At 34.6% G+C, this 20,275-nt stretch overlaps 1 protein-coding gene across 4 annotated transcripts in view; it reads left to right on the forward strand.

Annotated features, from left to right (window-relative positions):
• The window catches only part of LOC148947082 (zwei Ig domain protein zig-8-like), a 409,223-nt gene that overhangs the window by 229,735 nt on the left and 159,213 nt on the right, over positions 1–20,275 (forward strand). For 3 of the 4 annotated variants that reach the window (XM_089097251.1, XM_089097253.1, XM_089097252.1), the window contains exon 4: positions 19,160–19,321. The exons of the other annotated variant lie outside the window; for it this stretch is intronic. In XM_089097251.1, coding sequence (XP_088953377.1) covers positions 19,160–19,321 — 162 coding nt within the window. The remainder of the gene's footprint in view (positions 1–19,159; positions 19,322–20,275) is intronic. 4 annotated transcript variants of the gene reach the window in all.

The following is a 20,275-nucleotide window of genomic DNA, read 5'->3' on the forward strand; positions in this document are numbered from 1 at the left end:
CCCAGAACAATCTAAAACCACGACAATACCAATCTCGTAGCAGTAAACTAAAATCACGATTAGGATTCCACTGATTAATTTTATCGTAGTGACAATTTGAACATGGTTGCTCACTAGAATGAGAATCACGAGTCTCTTCATAACAGTAATTAAAACCTTAAATTTGTACAGTATATAACTTAAGCACTTTTAACGGATTGCACAGTGTAGATTTGTCATAATGCTCGTCAATCATTATGAAAATCTTACATGATGGCGAGTTGCCCTGCGTGTACATAGATAGGGGACATGTATGGAACATTTTTTTTTCATGTTCTGACACTCTCACAGCCATAATGAAAGTGAGCTAGCAAGAACAAACATTGTCGGGGATAGTGAGAGAGGAGTAATCATCCTTGAGCACCATCTTTCTGATGAAAAAAGTCCTAAATTTCTAAACTAGTGTTTAAAAGCATATCCACAATACTATTTTTCTGTGTCGTGATCAATATATCATTAAATTGTATAAATATATTTGGACCACAACATAGAAGTTTCATAAAGAAGTTTAATGAAAAAAACTCACTTTTCATTTTATCGACAAACATCCCTCGGAAAATCTCTTCCTTTGAATTGACAACTACAATATTGGCATCTAGATTCAAACATTTTTCCCTAAGCACTAGACTTCCCATAAGTCACTTTTTCTCAAATTCATCCATTTTTTAGAGTCCTAACTCTCTCACAACCAACTACAGACTAACCAGAATTTCTTTTTGTACTCTAAAAATATACGCTAGTCTACTATAGAAAGAAAAATACCTTTGATTTAGAAACAATTTTCTTGAACATAATTACGATAATAGTATTCACTGATTCATTTTGTTCTCATCAATATATTTCGATAGCACATCTCATGCTGACCGAAGTTTATTTATATGGAGAATATTCACTTTTCCAGCAAAACATAGTTGCTCCTCTTGCTTAAATTTGCTTAATGATATCACGTATCTAGCATACATATCGTCCCATTCAAGGCATAGTCTACAGCCTCCGGCTATTTCCACAGCCACATTTAGTACTCGTATGTCGTTGCTGCTGCTGCCGGCTCCATCATTAATCTCCAATAATGTAAATGCACCACTCATTTTTCTCTACTAATATCCTGTCAAATGAACTATTCTCTCTGAATTCAGTTCTCTTACTAATATGAATTGAAGTGAAAACTATGCCTTTTATTCAAATCCCAATCACCAATCAAGTTATCGTATATGGAGTAACCTCCGCTCTCTGATTGGCTCCTAAAAAATGGATGTTGACTCAAAAACCAGTCTGATTGAGTTATATAATTACGACCATACTCTCAAAACATGTTAAACCACATTATACCTTGCCAACTGTCAAGGTCGTAGAATAGCATGGTAATTCCTAGTGCAGTCGTAGAAAAGTTTTCCTATGGCGGTCGTAGAATAGCATGGTCCTATTGCAGTCGTAGATTAGCATGGTAATTCCTAGTGCGGTCGTAGAAATATAAGGTACTACTCTACTTCGAAATTCCTATCAGATACAGTTTAGGAAAATAAAACGTGTGAGGGGGGGGGGTAGCTGCCCTCCGATCTTTTCGAATCTTGAAAAGGACACTAGAACTTCTTATTACCAATCCAATGAGCCCTCTCCGTAGTATATACAAACACCTGTTTTGTAAAACCTTATACCCCCCCCAGGGCATAACTTACAACCCTTGGCCTGACGGCTGTGGGGACTTATTGTCCTTAAAGACATAGTTTCTGGACCTTTTAACTACTCTGAACAAAATGACTAGCTAAAAATTATGATTGGATGTGTTTGGGGAAATGATGGGTATGGGGGGGGTTGTGGTGGTTGCCCTCTAATCACTTTTGACTATTAAAAAGGGCACTAGCCCTTTCAATTTCCAATCGAATGATCCCTTTTCGAAGTTTCTACGAAAACACCTTCTATACGAAGTGCCCTTGTCTAAAAATAAACAACCAAAAAATGCCTTGTGCCCACATCGCTCTTTACTTAGGCAGCGCTATTGAGCTTTGTATGATTAAACAAAAAAAAACAGCAGTTTTTTTTAACTGAAAGTAAGGAGCGACATTAAAACTTAAAACGAACAGAAATTATTCCGTATATGAAATGGGCTGTCCCCTCATCAACCCCTCGCTCTTTACGCTAAAGTTAGACTCTTTCTCACAACTTTTTTTTAAACAATAAGAAACTTTAGCCTAATGAGCGAGGCGTTGAGGAAGGGACACCCTCTTTTATATACGGAACAATTTCTGTTCGTTTTAAGTTTTAATGTCGGTCCTTACTTTCAGTTAAAAAAAACTTGTTTTTTTATTTTGTTTTTGAACATTTTTGAATTAATGCAGGTTTTTACTTTCGGCTGACTGTGAATGAATAATTAAGACAAAAGTTGCATATTCATTTTAATTTTATTTGGTTAAATGGCTTCCTCGAGAGTTGTTTAATTTTATTTAGGAACGTTTTTATTAGTAATAAATATATGTAACTTACGAATTAACTTACGTAACGAATTTCTATATTCATATATTTTTAATACGTATATTAGGAGGTTCGCCACCTAGTCAATACCTCGCTCTTTACGCTAAAGTTAGAATTTTGTTCGAATTCTTTAAAAATGACCCCTTAATCACAAATACCGTTAATTAGAATAAATAGCTCTTATGAAAGTACTAAAAAATCTTTGGCTTAAAGAGCAAGGTATTGACTCCCAATTATATGCTTAATAATTTCTGTTCATTTTAAATTTTGATGTTGCTCCTTACTTTCAGTTGAAAAACCTTTTTTATTATTTAATTACTGGTCTTTTTTTTTTTAATAATGCTTGGAAATCCGGTGCCCTCTTCATAGCAATGTCCCTTCACTCATGAAAACTTCCTCCATGGAAAGATCCTCCCACATAACTTCCGACCCACTCCCCCTCTCCACAACCAGAAAAAATTCCCCCTGAAAACGTCTGTATACTTCCCAATAACCAATACTATATGTAAACATTGGGTAAAGTTCATAACTCTCAGCCCTCCCCCCAGGGACTTTGGAAGATTAAGTCATCTTAAAAGACATAGTTATTGTATTTTCGACCATGTTGAACAAAATGGCTATCTCGAAATTTTGATCGGGTGACTTTGGGAAAAAATGAGCCTGGGAGGGGGCCTAGTAACCCTCCATTTTTTGGTCACTTAAAAAGGGCACTAGAACTTTTAATTTCCGTTCGGATGTGCCCTCCTACGATATTCTAGGACCAATGGGTCGATACGATCACTCCTGAAAAAAAAGCAAATAAACACGCATCCGTGATCTTTCTTCTGGCAAAAAAATAAAAAAATCCACATTTTCATAGATAGGAGCTTGAAACCTCTACAGTAGGGCTCTCTGATATGCTGAACCTGATGGTGTGTTTTTCATTAATTTTCTATAACTCTTAGCAGGTGTTTTCCCCTTTTTTCGACAATCAGGCAAATATTCTCAGGCACATAATTTTTGATGGGTAGTACTAAACTTGATGAAAGTTATATATTTGAAGTCAGCATTAAAATCTGATTCTTTTGTTGTATCTATTGGTGTCAAAATTCCGTTTTTTAGTGTTTCGGCTACTATTGAGCCGGGTCGCTCCTTACTTACAGCTCCTTACCACGATCTGTTTGATAAACTAAAGCCCAAATGGTAATGTCAATATGTCTCCCTTCTCCTTGCTAACTACGGATCCATTTAAAATGATTAATGATATGTTGATTCCCATAGATAGGATGGCTACAACTTCTGAAGCACTATTAATTAATTAAATTTTACAGCGCTTCTCGTTCGTAAAAATTTAAACATTAACAGTCTTACGGTTCACAAAGATAACTACACCTTTAAAAGAAAGGTTATACCTTCTGAAGCTGTTCGGTGCCATATCGTTTTTAGCTTTTGGTTTTGCTAATTTTTCACCCACGTTTCTTTTTACTTAATTTGGCACCCCAAAGTTTATAAATCTATATCAGTGTCTGATCTAAGAGGCTGCTTTGAGGCACTTGCACCCCTTCCCCTCAAAGGATCGCATTCTGCATTTATTACAGGGGTGGGGTGAGAAAAATACCCATGGAAAAGCTCAGGTTTCGTCAGTGCATCCCCAACCTTACCTTTATAATCTTTGCTGCATATACTCCTTAGTCCTAGCTGCATAAGAAGGGCTTTTTCATTAAATTGAAATCCTGATTTTTCACTTAAGCAGTTTAAACAATCAGTTTGCATTTAACTGTCCTTTGTGCTTTGGAATAAAACTACCAGTCAGAATTCAAATGTCATAAATTACTACAATAATATATTCCACAAGGTAATTTTTAAGCTTTGTAAGTACACATAAATTAAAGCCGATTTCCAAGGGTTTTAGTCACAACGAATAGGTTTTTATTCTTGAATATAAAATCTGATGCAAGATTTTGCAAGAAGAAAACTTGGAACGGTAAAGAACTGCTTTGGAAGGGAAATCCCCGACTGTCGTTTCATTACAATTTTTTAGTCTAATTGCTGGAACTTTCTGAGCTCTAATACTCCAGTAAAGACCAATAAGTTTCATCTTTTTAATCATCTAAAGACAAAACGACAGGAAAAAGCTTTTCAGCGTTATTCAATTGAAATGAAATAGCTGTCACATTTAATTCACCATTTGGAAACTCAAGTTTCCTATCAAGTATAAAGGAAATTATACATATGCCCTACCTAAGGAAATATTCGCGAAAAGCTGTGTGTTAACGCCAAAAAGCGCATGTCGTGAATATAAAATGGAAAGTAATAGCTGACTTATGAGACCACCCAGTGAAAGCTATCACGAACATTGACCGAAAAAGCAAATTATTTGAAATTTGACCCCGCTTCCACTATCATAATCAATTTATCCCAATAAACTGCCATTAGTAACTCTAAATCCCTATTGTGAAATATTTTCAAAATATTATTCATTAAAAAAAAACTATTGAGTTATAAAATACAGAAATGGTATAATCATACGTCGTTTTCAAACCATAAAGATAGTAATCTGGATATTGCTAAAAACAAATAAATAAATTTAAAAAAAAACAAATAAATAGAAAAAAGATAGAAATAATTTCCACTTGTCTCTTGAATTCATATTCTTAGCTTACCTAGATCTATTTTTAAGCAATTAAATTGTTCCTTTTAAACGTTTCAAACGGCAATTGGTAAACAATTTCAAGAACCTACATTATATATATATATATATATATATATATATATATATATATATATACAAAAATATATATATATATATATATATATATATATATATATATATATATATATATATATATATATATATATATATATATATATATATATATATATATATATATATATATATATATATATATATATATATATATATATATATATATATATATATATATATATATATATATATATATATATATATATATATATATATTGGCCTCTAAAATGCTTTCAGAGAAGTAACAGTAAAACTTCAGCGTAAAAAGTGAAGATGGAGGAGGTGTACACCCCTTAAGATATGGAATAATTTCTACCTACTTAAGATTTAATGTTGCTCTTTACTTTCATTTGAAAAAAACTTGTTTTATTTATTTGATTACATCAGAGAGTTATAAATATATTGATACTTTATTAGGGACTGTGACGGGAACCTAAAGAAAATAAATAAACACGGCCATGTCCAAAAAAACATACACGTTAGAAAAAGAAGAAAATAGAAACGATATCATAGTTGCATCACTCTGCAACTCGAACTACATTCAATCTAGGTTTTCATTCAATCTGAGTTTGTCTAATATTTTTGTGGTTTGGTTCTAAATATATATTTAGAATTTGGTTTAATTTACTGGATTCTCCTACATCTTTTTTGTTTGTTTGGGGGGGGGGGTCTCATAAAATCGCTTTTTGTTTGGGTTTTTTAATTAGTGTTTTTTTGTCTTGTTTGTTTTGTATGAGTGTATGTGTTGTGTCTTTGAATGGTTGAAATGCAATGCATTATATTAAAAATACTTTTTTTTTTTTTTAGTATTTATGCCATTTCTGTTTTTCCCCTTTTTTTCCTGGCCATAGAACCTTACGAGGGGTTCTATATTGATGTGTTTTTGTCGTAAATTGATTGGTTGAATAAAATGATTGATTGATTGATCATAGGGTGATCCACGCGGAATAAATTGATTGCTTGTTAGTCCCCTGCTTAGTTTTTGATTTTTGGATTTTTTTTTTGCTTCTTTATTTTTATGTGGATCATTGTATTTTATGATTTTCTTTTTTTTTTTTCTTGTGTTGAGTCTCTTAAAGGTGTGAATGTATGATGTTGAAAATGTTTTTGTTTTTTCTGTATTTGTTTCATTTTTGTTTCTCCCCTATTTTTTTCCTGGGGAGTTTATATTGAAGTGTATTTTGGTGAGTTTATTGATTGAATAAATTGATTGATTGATTGATTGATTGATTGATCAACGAGCAGAGAGTCATGGAAGCGGAATAAAATGCCACGAGATACTTGATTGTTGAAAATTGTCAGCCACAATCAAGCATGTAAACTGTTTCCTTTTATCGTGATAGGATACCAGAAAGTTTCCTAGTAGACCATTAAGGTTGAAAAGTTAAAAGCTTCTTTATCAATAAGTGGCATAATAACAGTGCAGCTTTTCCCCTGTCTCTTTGTCTCCAAAATATTAAAGGTTAAAATTGTGGTGTAAATTTCTAGTCATTCATAGCAGTCTTAAGAAAAGGATTGAAGATATTAAGTCTGATAAATTTTCTTACTTGAAGCTTTTCTGTTGCATCTTCCACTATTCTGTGCATTCCCGCCCATAGATCCTTGCTTGGGGGATATTTTATATTGTTGTTGTTATGCAATAAAACACATGTTTGCTATCTAAATTTATTGTTAAATAAATTTATCAATCTATCTAATTGTCTTTAGCTTGAGTTTTCTTTGCATCGTCTTCGAATACCGTCAGAGTTACATGGAAGGTTGTAAAATAGTGACAAAATAACTCGATGTTTTCAGTAACTTGCGGCATCTTTTCTTAAAGCTCTTTTTTAGTTCTAGAGACCAAAAAAAAAATATTCTCCCCCCTGGACCCATCTTGGGCCTATTCGAACCTAAGAATTCCTATTTTCTCATATGAAAGTCGTTATTTTCTAAGGCATTTTATATTTTTGTTGTTTTCAAAATTATGAAAATTCTAGGATAATATTGTATTTTTGTCAGTGTTGCCACATTGAACGGTGAAAATAAATAAGTAGAGCTAACTAGGTAAATTCAACAGCACTTTTCCTTGATAAAAATTCTTGCATTAACAATCGGTTGATTCTCAAAGATAACTACACATTCAAAAGATAGCTATACCTTCTTAAGCTGTTTGGTTCCATTTGTGTTAAGCGCATTTTTGGCTGATTTTCATCCAAATGTCTTTTTTTTATAATTTGGCGCCGTCAACTGCCGAAACTCCAAAGTTGTATATCGAGGTCCTTTTCATGAAAAATTAAACTTCCAATTTGTTCTTATTTTTTTAAATATACTTTGTTGAGTAAGTTTCGACTTAACCAATTCAAAAATTTAGTTTTCATTTTAATGTTCAACGTACTTTAAGGGTGATATTTGCTTGTTTTCCATTCATTTTTGCGAACAGAAAAAGTTGCCAAACTAATTTTTACAAAATGCCGAGCAATAGATAAACCAGGAGTGTTAATGCAGGTCACAAGTGAAATTTTTTTTAACACAAAATTCAAATTATTACTTTCATGGTTTGAAAACAACGTATGATTTTACCATTTTCTGTATTTTATAATTCAACAGCCTTATATTTTGAAAATGTTGTGGAATCAGAATTTATAGTTACTTATACCATTTAATTGAGATAAGCTGATAAGGGAAATATAAGTGTGGTTCAATTTTCAAATAAGTCAATGTTTGTGATAGCTTTCACTAGGTGGTCCGATAAGTGAACTTCGCTTTCTATTCTATATTTGCAACTGCCACTCTTTTGTCATTAAGACACAGATTTCCACGAATATTTCTCTATATAGAGCATACGAATTGTTTCCTTCAAACTTGGTAGGATACTAGAGAGTTCCTAAACGTAGAATTAAATGTGACAGCTATTTCATTTATATTGAATACAGCTGAACAGCTTTTTCCTGTCTCCTTGTCTTTAGATGATTAAAACGATGAAACTTCGCGGTCTCTCCAAGAGTATTAGAGCTCAGCAAGTTCCAGTAATCAGACTAAAAAAGCATAATGAAACGAAAGTCAGGGGATGTTGCTTCGAAAGCAGTTCTTCGGCATTTCAAATGTTCTTCTTGATAGACCTCAGAATTTACGGTCGCGAATAAAAAGCTATTTAATGTAACCAACACACTAAGATATCAGTTTTAATTTAGGCGGAATGACAAAACTGAGAAAAATTACCAATAATTACATTAAAATGAATTCTATAAACAAAAGTATATTATTTGAACTTCAGTTGATTATTTTGCTCTAAAGTACAAAGGGCAGTGCAAATTAGATAAGATAAGAAAAATAATGCTTCCAATTTGTAATGAAAAATGCCTTTATATGCAGTTATAAATATTTTGGTAGTAACGGGCAAGAAATTAAAACAAAGGGTGAAAAATAGCAAAAACAGCTAAAAGTATATACAACTTCAGAAGGTGTAGTTTTCTTTTGAAGGTGTCTATGTATTTGGGTTTCAAAAGGTTGTTACTGGTTAATTTTTACGAACAAAACTACTACTACAACTAACAACTAACAGCAGCAGCAAGCCGCCTGAGGCCAACACAGCTACGCATGCTCCTCCTCCATCCCAATCTATTCTAAGCCTCCCTTTTTACACTCTCCCAGGAAGTTCCTATTTCCTTTAAATCTATCTTTATGGCCTCCTTCCACCCCAGACGAGGACAACCTGCTTTCCGTTTAGCCCTAGACGGTTGCCCGAAAAGGACAAACTTTGGCAGTATATCATCCTTCATCCGCAAAACGTGCCCTAGCCCCCTCAACCTTTCTTTCATTAAAGCCATAGAAAGCGGTATTGAACCACTTTTTTCTTACAGCCTACTGTTTGAAATACGGTAAGTCAGCCGGGTACCCAGAACAATCCGTAAGTAATTTTTCTGGAGAACATCTAGCAAATCTTCATACACTTTTCAGAGCGTCCATGCTTCAGAGCCATATTTGACCACTGTCATCACTGTAGCATCTAATATTCTAATATTGGTTTGCAAAATTATCTTCCTATTCTTCCAATTTTTTTTTTAACTGTGAAAAAACACCTAGAGCCTTGGTTATTCTACTTTTAACATCTTCACTGCTCCCACCGTCCTTACCAATAATGCTACAAAGGTAAGTGAAGCTGCCCACCTGATCAGTCTTTTCGTTACCCAAGGTCACCTTTTCATCTTCACTTATTCTTAGCCTTAGTGACTTAGTCTTCTTAACATTAATTTTCAAACCTATTCTAGCACATTGAACTCGAAATACCTCTAAAAGTTCATTCATTTTTCTAACAATTTCATCTAGGATCCTTAAATCATCAGCATAATCTAAGTCCAGGAGACTTTTTCCTCCCCATTTGATTCCTTGGTATCCCATTGCCTTTCTTGTGCTCCTTAAGACAAAGTCCATCAAAATAATCTAATAAAAAGGATAGAACACAACCCTGCTTAACTCCTGATTTAATAAAAACCAGCAGCTATCACATTTCCTACCTTAACCGCAGCAGTGTTATTCTCGTACATAGAACTAATCACTTTAATGTATTTGTCTGGTATCATAGGCAGCGCAATAGTTGGCAAAATGCATTATAATTTTTTTTTTTTTTTTTTAGACCAGGGCACTTCGTGTCGAAGGAGTTGTCGTAGAAACTTTGAAAAGGGCTCATTCGATTGGAAATTGGAAGGGCTTGTGCCCTTTTTAATAGCCGAAAGTGATTGCAAGGCAACTAACACCCCTTCCACGCCCACCATTTCCCCAAACCCATCCAATCAAATTTTGAGATAGCCAGTTTGTTCAACATAGTTTAAAGATTTGGGAATTATTTCTTTGAGGGGGACAGTCCCGCCACAGCCCTCACGGTGAGGGTTGTAAGTTATGCCCTGGGGCATATAAAGTTTTTAGAGAAAGTGTTGTTCTAGAAACTTCAAAAAGGACTCATTCGATTAGAAATTGAAAGGGCTAGTGCCCAAAAGTGATTAGAGGGCAACTAGCCTCCTCTCATGCCCACCATTTCCCCAAACCCATCCAATCAAAATTTTGAGATAGCCATTTTGTTCAACGTAATTTAAAGATCTGGAAATTGCGTCATTGAGGAGGACACTCTCGCCACAGTCCTCAGGGTAAGGGTTGTAAGTTATGCCCTAAGGCATACAAGGTTTTTATATAAAGTGTTGTCGATTCAAAGGGCTGGCACCCTTTTTAATATTCGAAAGTGATTGGAAGGAAACTAACCCCCCTCTCACGCCCAACATTTACCCAAACACATCCAATCAGAATTTTGAGATAGCCACTTTGTTCAACGTAGTTGAAAGTTCTGGAAACTACGTCTTTGAAGATGACAACCCCCCCCCCACAGTCCCTCAGGGCAAAAGTTGTAAGTTATGCCCTGGGTGCATACAAGGTTTTTATAGAAAGCGTTGCCGTACAAACTTCAAAAAGGGCTCATTCGATTGGAAATTGAAAAGGCTAGTGCCCATTTTAATAGTTGATAGTGATTGGAGGGTAACTAACCCCCCTCTCACGCCCACCAATTCCCAAAACACATGCAATCAAAATTTTGAGATATCTATTTTCTTCAACGTAGTTGGAAGTTCTTGAAATTTGGGCTTTGAGGATGATAGCCCCCTCAGGGTCCTCAGGTCAAGGGGTGTAAGTTATACCGTGGGGGCAAATAAAGTTTTTATAGAAAGCGTTGTTGCATAAACACCAAAAAGGGCTTATTTGACTGGAGATTGAAAGGGCTAGTGCCCTTTTTAATGGTCGACAGTGATTGGAGAGCAACTAACCCCCTCTCACGCACACCATCCCCAAACTCATCCAATCACAAATTTAAAATAGCGATTTTGTTCGACGTAGTTGAAAGTTCTGGAAATTATGTCTTTGAGGATGACAAAACCCCCTCAGCCTTCAGGGTAATGGTTGTAAGTTATGCCCTGGGGGCGCATAAGGTTTTTATAGATAGCGTTGTCGTATTGACAACCCCCCCCTCACAACTCACAGGGCAAGGGTTGCAAGCTATACGCCTGGGGGCTTATAAAGTTTTTATATAAAGTGTTGTCGTATAAACTTCAAAAACGGCCATTTGATTAGAAATTGAAATGGTTAGTGCCCTTTCTAATAGTCGAAAGTTGGTTGGAGGGCAACTAACCCTCTCTCACGCCCACCATTTCCCCAAACACACCCAATCAAAATTTTGAGATAGCCTCTTTCTTCAAAGTAGTTGAAAGGTCTGGAAATTATGTCTTTGATGATGACAAACCCCCTACAGCCCCCAGGGCACATCCAATCAGAATCCAGGGCACAGCCCCAAACACTTCCAATCAACATTTTGATATATCCGTCTTGTTGATCATAATTGAAGGGTCTGGAAATTATATCTTTGAGTATGACACCCCCCCCCCACAGCCCATAGAGCTAAGGTTGTAAGTTATGCCCTGGAGGCATGTTAGGTTTTTATAGAAAGTGTTGTCGTAAAAACTTCAAAAAGGACTTATTCGATTGTGAATTGAGACGGCTATTGCCGTTTATAAGAGTCGAAAGTAATCGGAGGGAGAATCCCTCCCCCTTCCCGCCCCACACATCATTTCCCCAAACACTTACGATCAACATTTTTATATGGCTATTTTGTTCAACGTCGTTGAAGGGTCTGGAAATTATTTCTTTGAGGACGACAACCCCCCCCCCCCCATATCCCTCGGGACAAGGGTCGTAAGTTATACCCTTGGGGCATTTAAGCTTTTTATAGAAAGCATGGTCATATAAACTTTGGAAGGGGCTCATTGGATTGGTAATCAGACGCTCTAGTGCTCTTTTTAAGAGTGAAAGTGACCAAAACCAGCTACCCTCCCCCCCCTCCCAGCGCACACACACACACGTCGTATTGTCCCGAAATGCATCTAATAGAAATTTTGAGATAGCCATTCTATTCAAAATATTCTAAATATAATAGAACAAGGCTTTTTGTGTTGAAACAAACCTCAGAGATTAGGTGCAAGGGTTTAAAGTTATGCCCAGGTGATATTTAAGTTTTTATGAAAGGGATGGTTGTTTAAATTTAGAAAAGGCTCAGTCTTTTTCCCTGAAAAAAAACTATGTCAATACAAAACGAACAGTAATTAATTTAAAAAACTTTTTCCACAAAATGAGTTATAAAAAATAATAAAGAACTCCATTAAACCAAAAATGAACAAAATAGAATCAAATAGTCTACCAAGCATACAACTACCCCAAATCAGTATCAATAAATAAATGAAAGTCCCCTTTTCAACGCCTCACGCTTTACGCTAAAGTTTGACTCTGTCTCACTACTTTATTTTTTAAGACAATAAAAAACTTTAGCGTAAAGAGCGAGGCGTTGAGAAGGGGACAGCCCTTTTATATACGGAATAATTTTTGTTCGTTTTAAGTTTTAATGTTGCTCCTTACTTTCAGTTAAATAAACTTGTTCTTGTATTTAATTTTTGAACGTTTGTTAATTAATGCAGATTTTGATTTTGGTTCACCGTACATGAATAATAAAAAAAAAATGCATACTAATTTTACTTTTATTTGGTTAAATGGCTTTCTTGAAAGTTGTTTAATTTTATTTACGAACGTTTTTATTAGTAATAAATATACGTAACTTACGAATTAACTTACGTAGCGAACTTCTATATTCATATATTTTTAATACGTATATTAGGGGGTCCGCCCCCTAGTCAATACATCGCACTTTACGCTAAAATTCTAATTTTGTTCCAACTCTTTAAAAGTGACCCCTTAATCACAAAGGTCGTTAATTAGAATAGATAGCTCTTATGAAAGTACTAAAAAATCTTTGGCTTAAAGAGCGAGGTATTGACTAGGGGGAGGACCTAATCATAAAATTAACAATTTCGGTTCGTTTTAAGTTTTGATGTTGCTCCTTATTTTCAGTTGAAAAACTTGTTTTTTTTATTTAATTTCTTATCGTTTTTTAAATAATGTAGGGAAAGCCGACGCCCCCTTCATAGCAATGTCCCTTCTCCCATGAAAACTTCCTCCATGGAAAGATCCTACCACATAACCCCCAACCCCCCCCCCCACCCCGCTACCAGAAAAAATCCCCCCTGAAAACGTCTGTATGCTTCTCAACAACCATTACTGTATGTAAACATTGGGTAAAATTCATAGCTTTCAGCCTTCCCCCCGGGGACTTTGGGGGATTAAGTCATCCTAAAAGACATATTTATTATATTTTCGACCATGCTGAACAAAATAGTTATCTCGAAATTTTGATTGGGTGACTTTGGGAAAAAATTGAGTGTGTTTAGGGTGCCTAGTTGCCCTCCATTTTTTTTGGTCATTTAAAAAGGACACTAGAACTTTTAATTTCCGTTCCAATGACCCTCCCACGATATTCTAGGACCACTGGGCTGGTACGATCATCCCTGGGGGAAAAAACAGAAAAAAAAAACAACAGAAAACAAATAAACACGCATCCGTGATCTTTCTTCTGGCAAAAAATTCAAAATTCCACATTTTTGCAGATAGCAGCTTGAAACCTCTACACTAGGGTTCTCTGGTACACTAAATCTGATGGTGTGATTTTCATTAAGGTTATACAACATTTAAGGGGTGTTTCCCCCTTTTTCAAAAATCAAGAAAATTTTCTCAGGCGTGTAAATTTTGATGGGTTAGACTAAACGTGATGAAACTTATATATTTGAAATCAGCGTTAAAATCTGATTCTTTTGATGTATCTATTGGAATCAAAATTTCGCTATTTAGAGTTTCGGTTACTATTGAGCCGGGTCACTCCTTACTTAAAGTTCGTTCCCACAAACTGTTTGATTTCATATTTCTTTGTCGTCGATGTTTTAAAAACCAAAGGGATTGCGTTCGAGATGACGTAATTGCAGCAAACGTAGCAAGAGGTTTTGATATTACATAAAGGCTGAATAATGAATTTTCACAGAGAATTCTAATAATCTTGTATCGTACTCTCATCAGTCCATATTTTTCTTAGGCATGTTCGCAGTGGACTCTTTCTTTTGTATTAAGTTTTAAAAGAGTCCAGATCTTATAAAATGAAGTTGTTCATCTTTTAGGATATTTTAGATGTTGCTTTACTAAACTAAAAATGTTAAATGTCTACAAGTTAATATTTTATCAACTGGCTTACTTTCCTTACTAATGTTTGAATCGTTATTACCCGGAGGGCGTTTAGAAATTTTTTAGGCCCAACTCTTTTTATTATTGCTATGAAACTAGGAATTTTTTGGAGATAGAGCCTGAGGGTTGGACTACTGAACGAGCATCTTTTTTCCGCATTTTTTTGTTGAACCATATGTGTAAAAATCTCTCCCTGATGGTAAAAAACTAGCAGATAATTTTCGCAAGTTTAAACGTGTCTTAGCAAGTTTATGAGTAAGTTTAAACGCTACGTTCTGAGAAGTTGTTAGTGATTTAGATCGAATTTTTTTATTTATTTATTCATTTATTTTTATTGTTTTTGTTATTGTCGTTCCTTTTTTTAGTTTTTGATTTATAGGTAAAGTATTAATGTTTAATAGTAGTTGGTTACAATGATGGAAACGTTGTTGGGGTCCAAGCATACATAATGGGGTCCAAGCAGCAACAGCAATTGCACTGTGTAAACATCCAAATTGAGATCGGTTTGCAAAAGCTAAGTGGAAGAGTGGCGAAACAAATACCGCCCTAGTTGAATAAATATTTGATAATGATTTAATTTTTTTATTATATATATATATATATATATATATATATATATATATATATATATATATATATATATATATATATATATATATATATATATATATATATATATATATATATATATATATATATATATATATATATATATATATATATATATATATATATATATATATATATATATATATATATATATATATATATATATATATATATATATATATATATATATATATATATATATATATATATATATATATATATATATATATATATATATATATATATATATATACATTTGTAAATTTTATTTGTCATTTTAAGCTTTGTCAATTTTGCACAATGTGGACTTGGTATCATCATTTTAATATTATCTTTGTTTATATGTAAGAATAAAAGCAAACACAGTATTAGTAACTGTTTATGTTTCATTTTTTGCACCCCAAATAATTTATTTTGCGGTTCTAAATCTAATATGGAGATATCTAATTTTATATATTTCCAGAGAGTTATGATTCATTATATAACAGCTAAAATGGTTTTGTTGAAGTTGAAGTTATGGTTTTCGAGAATTTGCACATAAAAGATCTATTCAGACCCAGACCGACCCTCAGCCTTAGCAAATTGTAGATTTATACACACCAAATTCCAGTCTAAGCATAATTATACCGCGTGTGTAAGCAGAACCAATAATGCTAACTACTTATCCTACCTACTTATCTCAAATTAGATAATTTCTTTTTTGTAACCTAAGTGTTTTGAAATTTTCTTTTGATTCTGATGTTTTAAAAATATACTTAGTTTTTGATTTTTTCAAAATTTAAAATCTATTTTTTTCATAATTTGAAAGTCTATTTGCAAACGGTCGCAAACCAATAATATTCAACCCAATCGGTTTTTTCGATGATTGTTGAAAGATGCTGAAAGATTTGTTTTTGATATTAAATTTATTTATCTCTCTCATCTTTCAAAACCTCAATTTTTGAAGATTTTTCTTTCCGTCGTTGCAAAACTAATAAAGGTTTTAGACAACACCCCATTATCTTCAGTGTTGCAAAGTTGAACCGTGACTATAAATGAGCACAATTATTTAGCTAAATTTGGCAAAGCTTTTCGTCCGTCAAACAAAAGATCTTATGAAAACAAAGGGAATGTAAAGAAAGTGGAGGAAGCATTAAAATATGAACTAAGGAGATGTGAAGTGGAGGCTATGCATAAAATTGGCAAAGATCTGGAAGATGCAGCTAAACAGTATAATAGTAAAATATTGTACTGGCATGTTAATAAATAGAGAAGGAATAGTCAATCCGGACTTGTCCCAGTTAAAGATAGGAACGGGGCCACAATTAGCACAAGGAAAGAATTAAAGAGAGATGGGCAGAATATTTTGAGAATTTGCTAATCCGAGATAGAGTTGCCGGAAAAGATATAGAGCAGAATGAAAAATTTTGTGATACCTTGGATGTGAAAGAAGATTTGTTTTGTAAGGTGGAATTAGCGACAGTACTAAAAGGATTAAAAAATAATAAGGCTCCAGTTGCGGATAGTGTGGTAATTGAGTTTCTTAAATATGGTGGCTCTGAGGTTAGAAATAAGTTACTGAAGATTATGAATATGATTTTTGAAAAAGGGGACGTACCTAACTATTTTAGGAAAACCTTAATTAAGCCACTTTATAAGAAAGGTGATAAGAGTGAGTGTGGTAATTATCGAGGCATTAGTCTGGTCTCTGTAGGTAGAAAACTACTTAGTAATATGATACTCATTTGACTGAGACATACTGTAGACAAAGTTTTAAGAGAAGAACAGTGCGGTTTTAGGAAAGGTAGAGAATGTGTCGTCCAAATTTTCACTCTTAGGTTAATAATTGAGAAGTGCCTACGTTGTCATTCACCTTTGGTCCTCAGTTTTATAGATTATGAGCAAGCGTTCGATTCTGTTGATAGAAGAGCTTTAGCAAAGGTTTTATTCTTGTATGGTATGCCAGGCACATACATTAAAGTGATTACTGGAATGCACGAGAATAACACTGCTGCGGTTAAGGTAGGAAATGAAGTTAGCAGCCGGTTTTGTATTAAATCAGGAGTTAAGTGGGCTTATGTTCTATCCCCCTTTATATGGATAATTTTGATGGACTCTGTCTTAAGGAGCACAGGAAAGGCAATGGGAGGCCATGGAATCAAACGGGGGGGGGGAGTCTCCTGGACTTAGATTATGCTGATGATTTAAGCATCCTTGATGAAAGTGTGAGCAACATGAATGAACTTTTAGAGGTTTTGCGAGTTCAGGGTGCTAGAATAGGTTTAAAGATTAATGTTAAGAAGACTAAGTCACTAAGGCTAGGAATAAGTGAAGATGAAAAGGTGACGTTGGGTAACGACAGATTAATTAGGTGGGCAGCTTCACTTACTTTTGTAGTATTATTAGTAAAGACGGTGGGAGCAGTGAAGATGTAAAACGTAGACTAGCCAAGGCTCAGGGTGTTTGTTTCACTGTTAAAAAAGTTTTGGAAGGATAGGAAGGTAAGTCTGCAAGCCAAGATTAGAATACTAGAAGCTACAGTGATGACAGTGGTCAAATATGGCTCTGAAACATGGGTGCTCCGTAAAGGAGATGAAGATTTTCTAGATGTTTTCCAGAGAAATTTCTTACAGATTGTTCTGGGTGCCCAAATTACTGACCGTATTTCAAACAGTAGACTGTACGAAAAATATGGTTCAATCCCGTTTTCTAGGGCTATAATGAAAGAAAGGTTGAGGTTGCTAGGGCACGTTTTGCGGATGAAGGATGACAGATTGCCAAAGATTGTCCTTTTGGCCAACCGCCTAGGGCTAAACGGAAGGCAGGTGGTCCTCGTCTGGGGTTGGAGGACTTCATAAAGGAAGAATGAAAGGAAATGGAAACTTCATGGGAGGGTGTAAAAAGGGAGGCTTCGAATAGATTGGGATAGTGGAGGAGCTTGCGTAGCTGTGTCGTCCTCAAGCGGCTTGGTGCTGTGGTGAGTTGTTAGTAGTAGTAGTAGTAGTAGTAGTAGTAGTAGTAGTAGTAGTAGTAATTATCATTTATTAAAATTGTTTTTATAAATGTTCGCTATTATGTATTTTATGTTTCTCGCCTATGAATGCGTCACCAAGGAACTTTGAATTTGGGGATGTGATGGATATGTCCTTGCTTGGGCGAGAAACCCACTATTTGGGAAAGTGCATCCAATCGTTTCCTCTATAAAGTAAAAGAATTCCTTCTCCTCTACAATCTTCTGCTCAAGTACCTTTGGCTCAAAGTTCTTACTTACCTTTAGACCTTAGATCCACCTGTGCCTCCAGAGGCGCCCAGGGCATCAAGAAGGAGCCGCCAATCTTCCCGCCGGTTTGCTGCTGCAAGTATGGCCTCCCACTTAGGTTGGATTGATGTGTGCAGGTTACACACATCAACCTGCAGTTATTAAAATTTGATGACTCATAGATCCCGTATGACTGTAACTATAGGTTCATGTTGAAATTAGTTACTGCGGCAGGCTATGTTCGTGATTTACAAGGTTGAGTAATTTTAACTGCCGTTGCATTGACAAAGAAGTAACTCTTTCATAGCTGCCGCTACTGTTTGGATAAAATCAATGCAACAGTTCACATTGTTGACGTTGTCTAAAAAAGAAAAAAAAAATGTTGGAAAAATTCCCAGTTGCCTGAGGAAAGCTGAACTTTTTTAAGTCAAAAAATTGCTTGATAAGGTAGCTCAAACTGCTTAGGTGGGCACCTTAATTGCCCTGAAAAGTGAATATTGGCCATGTCTGAATAACTGCGAGAACCAAGAGTGAAAGCAACTAAAATTTCTTATTTAGGCAATTACTCATTATTCCCTATCACAGCAGCTTTTTGTTTTGGGCAGAGAGTAAGCAGATTAAAAGGCACATTCACACGCCAGGTAAAACTTTGATACCACTAAAATACCCTAAAGCCAAGGATTTACTTCTGACTTATTGTTGAATTGGTATGGTCAAAATTTCATTTTGAAATTTTGTAAAAATTTCAGAGTGTGAAGTTGTTTTAGCCAAAAATGAACCTCTCAGGCTTCCCTTCTAGCTGGTTGGAAAAGCAATCTAGCTTCTGGAGAAGCAAAATTAACCTACTAATGGAAAACAATTACAGTTTTAAAGCTGATATACAATGTATTTAATCTTGATTTCGTCTGAATTTTTTCTCGTTTAAGGTGTCTTGGGTAAGAAGAAGAGATTATCACATTCTCACATCAGGGCGACAAGTGTTCACACCTGATAACAGAATAAGTGTAAGACACAGTGATGATTTGAATGATTGGATTTTGACCATTAGTTTTATGCAAAAAAGGGATGAAGGACCTTATGTATGCCAAGTGAGTAAATTTACCTTTTAGTTTAGGCTGCAACAACATCTTTGTTTTCCTTGACTTTTAATTAAAATCATGTAAGGAATTAAACTCAGTACAAATTGAGGTACAAATTGGACATCTCCATACCCTTTCTTGCCAGCTTTTTTTGGCAGAAATCTTTGCATCTTGTATCCTACTTAAACTTGAAGGAAATTAAAAAAAAAATATTTTAAACTGGAAGTAAGGAGCGACATTAAAACTTAAAACAAACAGAAATTATTCCGTATATGAAAGGGGCTATCCCCTCCTCAACGCCTCGCTCTTTACGCTAAAGTGTTTTATTGTTTAAAAAAATGAAGTTGTGAGACAGAGTTAAACTTTAGCGTAAAGAGCGAGGCGTTGAGGAAGGGATAGCCCCTTTCACGTACGGAATAATTTCTGTTCGTTTTAAATTTTAATGTCACTCCTTACTTCCAGTTTAAAAAACTTCTATTTCATTTCTGAACGGTTTTGAATTAATTCAACTTTGATTTTGGCTCACCGTACATGAATAATTAAAACGAAATTTGCATATTAATTTTCCTTTTTTTGGCTAAATGGCTTTCTCGAAATTTTGTTCTGACGTAACTTACGAATTAACTTACGTAACAAACTTCTATAGGAAAATTTGTATGTTTTTATTACGTATATTAGGGAATTTACCCCCTATTCAATACCTCGCTCTTTGCGCTAAAGTTCGAATTTTGTTTGGATCACAAACCCTTGAATCACAAAGGTTAATTAGAATAGATAGCTCTTTTGAAAGTTACTAAAAAGAACTTTAGCATAAAGGGCGAGGTATTGACTAGGGGACGAACCCCCCTCGTATACGTAGTAATTTCTGTTCGTCTTAAGTTTTAATGTTGCTCCTTACTTTAAGTTGAAAAACTTGTTTTTATTTAATTTCTGATCGTTTTTCTAATAATGCTCAGAAATCCG

This window comes from Artemia sp. Qi Xiang Cuo, chromosome 11 (assembly GCF_049724085.1).
Source record: "Artemia sp. Qi Xiang Cuo chromosome 11, ASM4972408v1, whole genome shotgun sequence".
Taxonomy (NCBI): Eukaryota; Metazoa; Arthropoda; class Branchiopoda; order Anostraca; family Artemiidae; genus Artemia; species Artemia sp. Qi Xiang Cuo.